The sequence below is a fragment of the Salvelinus alpinus genome, chromosome 5 (genome assembly GCF_045679555.1).
Source record: "Salvelinus alpinus chromosome 5, SLU_Salpinus.1, whole genome shotgun sequence".
In the NCBI taxonomy this organism is placed as follows: Eukaryota; Metazoa; Chordata; class Actinopteri; order Salmoniformes; family Salmonidae; genus Salvelinus; species Salvelinus alpinus.
The window spans coordinates 99,624,913-99,635,789 of NC_092090.1; the positions used below are offsets into that span (position 1 = coordinate 99,624,913).

Consider the following 10,877-nt stretch of genomic DNA (forward strand, 5'->3'; position numbering starts at 1 on the left):
CACACTTCACAAGAACATCGCCAGCCCTGCTGCTTACAATTGGCTGATGGATATAGCCAATTAAAAATGGAGAAAAATGAAAACGCTTTGTAACCCATTCATATGTGAATGAAAAGCCTGTTTTTATTTCCTTAAGGGTACATTTTTTAAATATATATTATTATTATTATTATGTAATTACTTCGCCACTATGGCCTATTTATTGCCTTACCTCCCTTATCCTACCTCATTTGCACACACTGTATATAGACTTTTTTTTCTATTGTGTTATTGACTGTCCGTTTGTTTACGTGTAACTCTGTGTTGTTGTTTGTGTTGCACTGCTTTGCTTTATCTTGGCCAGGTCGCAGTTGTAAATGAGAACTTGTTCTCAACTGGCCTACCTGGTTAAATATTTTTTATTTTTTTTTTATTTTTTTATAAATGTTATTATTTGAAAAGTTATTACATGTATAGCTTATCCTTCAACATAACGTATTTTAATATTTACATCTCTACACTCTTAAAAAAATAGGTGATGTCTAGAACCGAAAAAGTGTTTTTAGGAGAACCATTTGAAAAACCTTCGTTAAAGGAATCAACATTGTGGTTCCAAGTAGAACCATTTTGGGTTTCCACACGTAACTCAAAATGGTTCTACCGGGAACCCAAACGGGTTTTTACCTGGAACCAAAAAGGGGTTATCCTACGGGGACAGATCCCCTTCTGGAACCCTTTTTTCTAAGAGTGTTGGACCTCTGTTGCTGCGTGGACCTCTGTTGCTGCGTGGACCTCTGTTGCTGCGTTGATCCTCTGTTGCTGCGTGGACCTCTGTTGCTGCGTGGACCTCTGTTGCTGCGTGGACCTCTGTTGCTGCGTGGACCTCTGTTGCTGCGTGGACCTCTGTTGCTGCGTTGATCCTCTGTTGCTGCGTGGACCTCTGTTGCTGCGTGGACCTCTGTTGCTGCGTGGACCTCTGTTGCTGCGTGGACCTCTGTTGCTGCGTGGACCTCTGTTGCTGCGTTGACCCTCTGTTGCTGCGTGGACCTCTGTTGCTGCGTGGACCTCTGTTGCTGCGTGGACCTCTGTTGCTGCGTGGACCTCTGTTGCTGCGTGGACCTCTGTTGCTGCGTGGACCTCTGTTGCTGCGTGGACCTCTGTTGCTGCGTGGACCTCTGTTGCTGCGTGGACCTCTGTTGCTGCGTGGACCTCTGTTGCTGCGTGGACCTCTGTTGCTGCGTTGACCCTCTGTTGCAGCGTGGACCTCTGTTGCTGCGTGGACCTCTGTTGCTGCGTGGACCTCTGTTGCTGCGTGGACCTCTGTTGCTGCGTGGACCTCTGTTGCTGCGTTGACCCTCTGTTGCTGCGTGGACCTCTGTTGCTGCGTGGACCTCTGTTGCTGCGTGGACCTCTGTTGCTGCGTGGACCTCTGTTGCTGCGTGGACCTCTGTTGCTGCGTGGACCTCTGTTGCTGCGTGGACCTCTGTTGCTGCGTGGACCTCTGTTGCTGCGTGGACCTCTGTTGCTGCGTGGACCTCTGTTGCTGCGTGGACCTCTGTTGCTGCGTGGACCTCTGTTGCTGCGTGGACCTCTGTTGCTGCGTGGAATTCTGTTGCTGCGTTGACCCTCTGTTGCTGCGTGGACCTCTGTTGCTGCGTGGACCTCTGTTGCTGCGTGGACCTCTGTTGCTGCGTGGACCTCTGTTGCTGCGTGGACCTCTGTTGCTGCGTGGACCTCTGTTGCTGCGTGGACCTCTGTTGCTGCGTGGACCTCTGTTGCTGCGTGGACCTCTGTTGCTGCGTGGACCTCTGTTGCTGCGTGGACCTCTGTTGCTGCGTGGACCTCTGTTGCTGCGTGGACCTCTGTTGCTGCGTGGACCTCTGTTGCTGCGTGGACCTCTGTTGCTGCGTGGACCTCTGTTGCTGCGTTGACCCTCTGTTGCTGCGTGGACCTCTGTTGCTGCGTGGACCTCTGTTGCTGCGTGGACCTCTGTTGCTGCGTGGACCTCTGTTGCTGCGTGGACCTCTGTTGCTGCGTGGACCTCTGTTGCTGCGTGGACCTCTGTTGCTGCGTTGACCTCTGTTGCTGCGTGGACCTCTGTTGCTGCGTGGACCTCTGTTGCTGCGTGGACCTCTGTTGCTGCGTGGACCTCTGTTGCTGCGTGGACCTCTGTTGCTGCGTGGACCTCTGTTGCTGCGTTGACCCTCTGTTGCTGCGTGGACCTCTGTTGCTGCGTTGACCCTCTGTTGCTGCGTTGACCCTCTGTTGCTGCGTGGACCTCTGTTGCTGCGTGGACCTCTGTTGCTGCGTGGACCTCTGTTGCTGCGTGGACCTCTGTTGCTGCGTGGACCTCTGTTGCTGCGTGGACCTCTGTTGCTGCGTGGACCTCTGTTGCTGCGTGGACCTCTGTTGCTGCGTGGACCTCTGTTGCTGCGTGGACCTCTGTTGCTGCGTGGACCTCTGTTGCTGCGTGGACCTCTGTTGCTGCGTGGACCTCTGTTGCTGCGTGGACCTCTGTTGCTGCGTTGATCCTCTAAAAGGAAACAAAGACATATAAATCATTTTTTTTAAATAACGCTTTAGTGTTCCTAAATTAGCTTTTAGTTATAGTTACATTTCTGTAAGCGGTTGAAAAACTGTCGATGGGAGCATTGAGTTAGTATGCTACTGCTATGTGCAGCTGCTTCCAAAAGGGTTACCAGGCAAATCATTGGATTCAAGCCACTGGTTGGATAGCAGGTCTCGTGTCTGTCTATTGTGACAAAGCAGGTTCTCCTCGACGCGCGTCAAACAACTGGTCTCTCTCTCTCTCTCTCTCTCTCTCTGTAAACAGGGTCGAGCGACAACAGCCAGCCTCCACCAAGTAACCCATCTCTAATCCCATCTAGAGATGTCATGGGGTGCACACACTAATTACCTCGTTGTTATTTATGCCTGATCTGTTGTTATTGTTTTTTTGCCACGGGTGGAAAACATCATTACCGTTGACGCTTTGATACATGGGTCACACAACTGTCATTGTCATTACAGAAGAAAAAAAAAAGGAACTTTTTTTTTTCAGTTAGGAAAAGCAGTTCTAATTCATTGTTTATGACTAAAGACGATTTCAGTTCAACCTCAGCTAAGCATCCAGTATTTGTTTTAGTACATACAGACATGACAAAACGCTTTAGAATATAATTTGCGGTACACAACACTTTTCTAATTGTCTATACTAATGACACAGTCGCTAGGCCTTACCAACATCACAATATTAGATATGAAGTGTAGATCTATATTACTGTACTATATCTATTGGATATGAAGTGTAGATCTATGTTACTGTACTATCAGATATGAAGTGAAGATCTATATTACTGTTCTATATCTATTAGATATGAAGTGTAGATCTATATTACTGTACTATATCTATTAGATATGAAGTGCAGATCTATGTTACTGTTCTATATCTATTAGATATGAAGTGTAGATCTATATTACTGTACTATATCTATTAGATATGAAGTGTAGATCTATGTTACTGTACTATTAGATATGAAGTGTAGATCTATATTACTGTACTATATCTATTAGATATGAAGTGTAGATCTATGTTACTGTACTATTAGATATGAAGTGTAGATCTATATTACTGTACTATATCTATTAGATATGAAGTGTAGATCTATATTACTGTACTATATCTATTAGATGTGAAGTGTAGATCTATGTTAATGCACCATATCTATCAGATGTGAAGTGTAGATCTATGTTACTGTACTATATCTATCAGATATGAAGTGTAGATCTATGTTACTGTTCTATATCTATTAGATATGAAGTGTAGATCTATGTTACTGTACTACTAGATATAAAGTATATATCTATATTACTGTACTATATCTATTAGATATGAAGTGTAGATCTATATTACTGTACAATATCTATAAGATATGAAGTGTAGATCTATGTTACTGTACTATCAGATATAGAGTGTAGATCTATGTTAATGTACCATATCTATCAGATATGAAGTGTAGATCTATGTTACTGTACTACTAGATATGAAGTGTAGATCTATGTTACTGTACTACTAGATATGAAGTGTAGATCTATGGTACTGTACTAGATCTACTAGATATGAAGTGTAGATCTATGTTACTGTTCTATATCTATTAGATATGAAGTGTAGATCTATGTTACTGTACTATATATATTAGATATGAAGTGTAGATCTATGTTACTGTACTATATCTATTAGATATGAAGTGTAGATCTATGTTACTGTATATATCTATTGGATATGAAGTGTAGATCTATGTTAATGCACCATATCTATCACATATGAAGTGTAGATCTATGTTACTGTACTACTAGATATGAAGTGTAGATCTATGTTACTGTACTATATCTATTAGATATGAAGTGTAGATCTATGTTAAAGTTCTACTAGATATGAAGTGTAGATCTATGTTAATGTACCATATATATTAGATATGAAGTGTAGATCTATATTACTGTACTATATATATTAGATATGAAGTGTAGATCTATGTTACTGTACTATTAGATATGAAGTGTAGATCTATGTTACTGTACTAGATCTACTAGATATGAAGTGTAGATCTATGTTACTGTTCTATATCTATTAGATATGAAGTGTAGATCTATGTTACTCTACTATATATATTAGATATGAAGTGTAGATCTATGTTACTGTACTATATCTATTAGATATGAAGTGTAGATCTATGTTAATGCACCATATCTATCACATATGAAGTGTAGATCTATGTTACTGTACTACTAGATATGAAGTGTAGATCTATGTTACTGTACTATATCTATTAGATATGAAGTGTAGATCTATGTTAATGTTCTACTAGATATGAAGTGTAGATCTATGTTAATGTACCATATCTATTAGATATGAAGTGTATATCTATGTTACTGTATTATATCTATTAGATATGAAGTGTAGATCTATGTTACTGTACTACTAGATATGAAGTGTAGATCTATGTTACTGTTCTATATCTATTAGATATGAAGTGTAGATCTATGTTACTGTACTACTAGATATGAAGTGTAGATCTATGTTACTGTAAAATATCTAGTAGATATGAAGTGTAGATCTATGTTACTGTACTATATCTACTAGATATGAAGTGTAGATCTATGTTACTGTACTAATAGATATGAAGTGTAGATCTATGTTACTGTAAAATATCTAGTAAATATGAAGTGTAGATCTATGTTACTGTTCTATATCTATTAGATATGAAGTGTAGATCTATGTTAATGTACCATATCTATCAGATATGAAGTGTAGATCTATGTTACTGTACTACTAGATATGAAGTGTAGATCTATGTTAATGTACTATATCTAATCTAATCAAATCAAATGAAATGTATTTATATAGCCCTTCTTACATCAGCTGATATCTCAAAGTGCTGTACAGAAACACAGCCTAAAACCCCAAACAGCAAGCAATGCAGGTGTAGAAGCACAGTGGCTAGGAAACACTCCCTAGAAAGGTTAAAATCTAGGAAGAAACCTAGAGAGGAACAAGGCTATGAGTGGTGGCAAGTCCTCTTCTGGCTGTGCCGGGTGGAGATTATAACAGAACATGGCCAAGATGTTCAAATGTTCATAAATGACCAGCATGGTCAAATAATAATAATCACAGTAGTTGTCGAGGGTGCAACAGGTCAGCACCTCAGGAGTAAATGTCAGTTGGCTTTTCATAGCCGATCATTAAAAGTATCTCTACCGCTCCTGCTGTCTCTAGAGAGCTGAAAACCGCAGGTCTGGGACAGGTAGCACGTCCGGTGAACAGGTCAGGGTTCCATAGCCGCAGGCAGAACAGTTGAAACTGGAGCAGCAGCACGGCCAAGTGGACTGGGGACAGCAAGGAGTCATCATGCCAGGTAGTCCTGAGGCATGGTCCTAGGGCTCAGGTCCTCCAATAGAGAGAAAGAAAGAGAGAAAGAGAGAATTAGAGAGAGCATACTTAAATTCACACAGGACACCGGAAAAGACAGGAGAAGTACTCCAGATATAACAAAGTGACCCTAGCCCCCCGACACATAAACTACTGCAACATAAATACTGGAGGCTGAGACAGGAGGGGTCAGGAGACACTGTGGCCCCATCCGATGATACCCCCGGACAGGGCCAAACAGGCAGGATATAACCCCACCCACTTTGCCAAAGCACAGCCCCCACACCACTAGAGGAATATCTTCAACTACCAATTTACCATCCTGAGACAAGGCCGAGTATAGCCCACAAAGATCTCCGCCACGGCACAACCCAAGGGGGGGGCGCCAACCCAGACAGGAAGATCACGTCAGTGACTCAACCCACTCAAGTGACGCACCCCTCCTAGGGACGGCATGGAAGAGCACCAGTAAGCCAGTGACTCAGCCCCTGTAATAGGGTTAGAGACAGAGAATCCCAGTGGAGAGAGGGGAACCGGCCAGGCAGAGACAGCAAGGGCGGTTCGTTGCTCCAGAGCCTTTCCGTTCACCTTCACACTCCTGGGCCAGACTACATTCAATCATTTGACCTACTGAGAGATGAGTCTTCAGAAAAGACTTAAAGGTTCGGATGGGGCCACAGTGTCTCCTGACCCCTCCTGTCTCAGCCTCCAGTATTTATGCTGCAGTAGTTTATGTGTCGGGGGGCTAGGGTCACTTTGTTATATCTGGAGTACTTCCCCTGTCTTATCCGGTGTCCTGTGTGAATTTAAGTATGCTCTCTCTAATTCTCTCTTTCTCTCTTTCTTTCTCTCTATCGGAGGACCTGAGCCCTAGGACCATGCCTCAGGACTACCTGGCATGATGACTCCTTGCTGTCCCCAGTCCACCTGGCCGTGCTGCTGCTCCAGTTTCAACTGTTCTGCCTGCGGCTATGGAACCCTGACCTGTTCACCGGACGTGCTACCTGTCCCAGAACTGCTGTTTTCAACTCTCTAGAGACCACAGGAGCGGTAGAGATACTCTTAATGATCGGCTATGAAAAGCCAACTGACATTTACTCCTTAGGTGCTGACCTGTTGCACCCTCGGCAACTACTGTGATTATTATTATTTGACCCTGCTGGTCATTTATGAACATTTGAACATCTTGGCCATGTTCTGTTATAATCTCCACCCGGCACAGCCAGAAGAGGACTGGCCACCCCTCATAGCCTGGTTCCTCTCTAGGTTTCTTCCTAGGTTTTGGCCTTTCTAGGGAGTTTTTCCTAGCCACTGTGCTTCTACACCTGCATTGCTTGCTTTTTGAGGTTTTAGTTTGGGTTTCTGTACAGCACTTTGAGATATCAGCTGATGTAAGAAGGGCTATATAAATAAATTTGATTTCATTTGATTTGAAAGGTTGAGACCGAGTCTGCGTCTCTCACATGGGTAGGCAGACCATTCCATAAAAATATAGCCCTATAGGACCAAACTCTGCCTCCAGTTGTTTGCTTAGAAATTCTAGGGACAATTAGGAGGCCTGCGTCTTGTGACCGTAGCGTACATGTAGGTTTGTACGGCAGGACCAAATCGGAAAGATAGGTAGGAGCAAGCTCATGTAATGCTTTGTAGGTTAGCAGTAAAACCTTGAAATCAGCCCTTGCCTTAACAGGAAGTCAGTGTAGGGAGGCTAGCACTGGAGTAATATGATCAAATTTTTTGGTTCTAGTCAGGATTCTAGCAGCCGTATTTAGCACTAACTGAAGTTTATTTAGTGCTTTATCCGGGTAGCCGGAAAGTAGAGCATTGCAGTAGTCTAACCACGAAGTAACAAAAGCATGGATACATTTTTCTGAATCATTTTTGGACAGAAAGTTTCAGATTTTTGCAATGTTACGTAGATTGAAAAAGGCTGTTTTTGAAACAGTCTTGATATGTTGGTCAAAAGAGAGATCAGGGTCCAGAGTAACGCCGAGGTCCTTCACAGTTTTGTTTGAGACGACTGTACAACCATCAAGATTAATTGTCAGATTCAACAGAAGATCTCTTTGTTTCTTTGGACCTAGAACAAGCATCTCTGTTTTGTCCGAGTTTAAAAGTAGAACGTTTGCAGCCATCCACTTCCTTATGTCTGAAACACAGGCTTCTAGCAAGGGCAATTTTGGGGCTTCACCATGTTTCATTGAAATGTACAGCTGTGTGTCATCCGCATAGCAGTGAAAGTTAACTTTATGTTTTCGAATGACATCCCCAAGAGGTAAAATATATAGTGAAAACAATTGTGGTCCTAAAACGGAACCTTGAGGAACACCGACATTTACAGTTGATTTGTCATAGGACAAATCATTCACAGAGACAAACTGATATCTTTCCGACAGATAAGATCTAAACCAGGCCAGAACTTGTCCGTGTAGACATATTTGTGTTTCCAATCTCTCCAAAAGAATGTGGTGATCGATGGTATCAAAAGCAGCACTAAGGTCTAGGAGCACGAGGACAGATGCAGAGCCTCGGTCTGACGCCATTAAAAGGTCATTTACCACCTCCACAAGTGCAGTCTCAGTGCTATGATGGGGTCTAAATCCAGACTGAAGCATTTTGTATACATTGTTTGTCTTCAGGAAGGCAGTGAGTTGCTGTGCAACAGCTTTTTCTAAAAATTTTGAGAGGAATGGAAGATTCGATATAGGCCGATTAGTTTTTTAAATATTTTCTGGGTCAAGGTTTGGCTTTTTCAAGAGAGGCTTTATTACTGCCACTTTTAGTGAGTTTGGTACACATCCGGTGGATAGAGAGCCGTTTATTATGTTCAACATAGGAGGGCCGAGCACAGGAAGCAGCTCTTTCAGTAGTTTAGTTGGAATAGGGTCCAGTATGCAGCTTGACGGTTTAGAGGCCATGATTATTTTCATCATTGTGTCAAGAGATATAGTACTAAAACACTTGAGTGTCTCTCTTGATCCCAGGCCCTGGCAGAGCTGTGCAGACTCAGGACAACTGAGCTTTGGAGGAATACGCAGACTTAAAGAGGAGTCCGTAATTTGGTTTCTAATGATCATGATCTTTTCCTCAAAGAAGTTCTTGAATTTATTACTGCTGAAGTGAAAGCCATCCTCTCTTGGGAAATGCTGCTTTTTAGTTTGCTTTGCGACAGTATCAAACATACATTTCGTATTGTTCTTATTTTCCTCAATTAATTTGGAAAAATAGGATGATCGAGCAGCAGTGTGAGGGCTCTTCGATACTGCACGGTACTTTCTTTCCAAGCTAGTCGGAAGACTTCCAGTTTGGTGTGGCGCCATTTCTGTTCCAATTTTCTGGAAGCTTGCTTCAGAGCTCGGGTATTTTCTGTATATCAGGGAGCTAGTTTCTTATGACAAATATTTTTAGTTTTTAGGGGTGCAACTGCATCTAGGGTATTGCGCAAGGTTAAATTGAGTTCCTTAGTTAGGCGGTTAACTGATTTTTGTCCTCTGACGTCCTTGGGTAGGCAGAGGGAGTCTGGAAGGGCATCAAGGAATCTTTGGGTTGTCTGAGAATTTATAGCATGACTTTTGATGATCCTTGGTTGGGGTCTGAGCAGATTATTTGTTGCGATTACAAACGTAATAAAATGGTGGTCCGATAGTCCAGGATTATGAAGAAAAACATTAAGATCCACAACATTTATTCCATGGGACAAAACTAGGTCCAGAGTATGACTGTGACAGTGAGTAGGTCCAGAGACATGTTGGACAAAACCCACTGAGTCGATGATGGCTCCGAAAGAGTGGGTCTGTGGACTTTTCCATGTGAATATTAAAATCAACAAAAATGTGAATATTATCTGCTATGACTACAGGAAGGAATTCAGGGAACTCAGTGAGGAACGCTGTATATGGCCCAGGAGGCCTGTAAACAGTAGCTATAAAAAGTGATTGAGTAGGCTGCATAGATTTCATGACTAGAAGCTCAAAAGACAAAAACGTCGTTAATTTTTTTGTAAATTGAAATTTGCTATCGTAAATGTTAGCAACACCTCCGCCTTTACCGGAAGCACGGGGGATATGGTCACTAGTGTAACCAGGAGGTGAGGCCTCATTTAACACAGTAAATTCATCAGGCTTAAGCCATGTTTCAGTCAGGCCAATCACATCAAGATTATGATCAGTGATTAGTTAATTGACTATAACTGCCTTTGAAGTGAGGGATCTAACATTAAGTAGCCCTATTTTGAGATGTGAGGTATCACGATCTCTTTCAATAATGACAGGAATGGAGGTCTTTATTCTAGTGAGATTGCTAAGGCGAACACCGCCATGTTTAGTTTTGCACAACCTAGGTCTGTGCTAGTCATATAATACTCCACAATGTCAAAGTGGAGATATGTTTTTAGAAATTGTTACATATTAATTACAAATGAAAAGCTGAAATGTCTTGAGTCAATAATTATTCAACCCATTTGTTATGGGAAGCCTAAATCATTTCTGTAGTAAAAATGTGCTTAAATCACATAATAAATTGCATGTGGAATTAAATAGTTTAACCTGATTTTTGAATGACTACCTCATCTCTGTACCCCACACACAAACACAGATTGAACCACATAGACCAGGGGGGTGTTCCATTGCCTCGAGAAGAAGGGCAGCTATTGGTAGATGGGTAAACATTAAAAAAGGAGACATTGAGTCACTTTCAGCATGGTGAAGTTATTAATTACACTTTGGACGGTGTATCAATACACCCAGTCACTACAAAGACAAAGGCTTCCTTCCTAACTCAGTTGCCAGAGAGGAGGGAAACTCCTCAGGAATTTTACCATGAGGCCGTTGGTGACTTTAAAACAGTTACAGAGTTTAATGGCTGTGATGGGAGAAAACTGAGGATGATTCAACAACAGTAACCTAACTGACAGAGTGAAAAGAAGGAAGCAAGTACTGAATAAAAATATTCCAAAACATGCATCCTGTTTGCA

The 10,877-nt window shown here is 42.3% G+C and overlaps 1 protein-coding gene across 1 annotated transcript; it reads right to left on the reverse strand.

The window, feature by feature from the left end:
• Positions 1-720: 720 nt before the first annotated feature.
• On the reverse strand, positions 721-2,532 carry LOC139575381 (ras-interacting protein RIP3-like). The gene has a single exon (XM_071400294.1). It carries the CDS (start codon positions 2,530-2,532, stop codon positions 721-723), a length of 1,812 nt encoding a protein of 603 aa, XP_071256395.1.
• Positions 2,533-10,877: the final 8,345 nt, after the last annotated feature.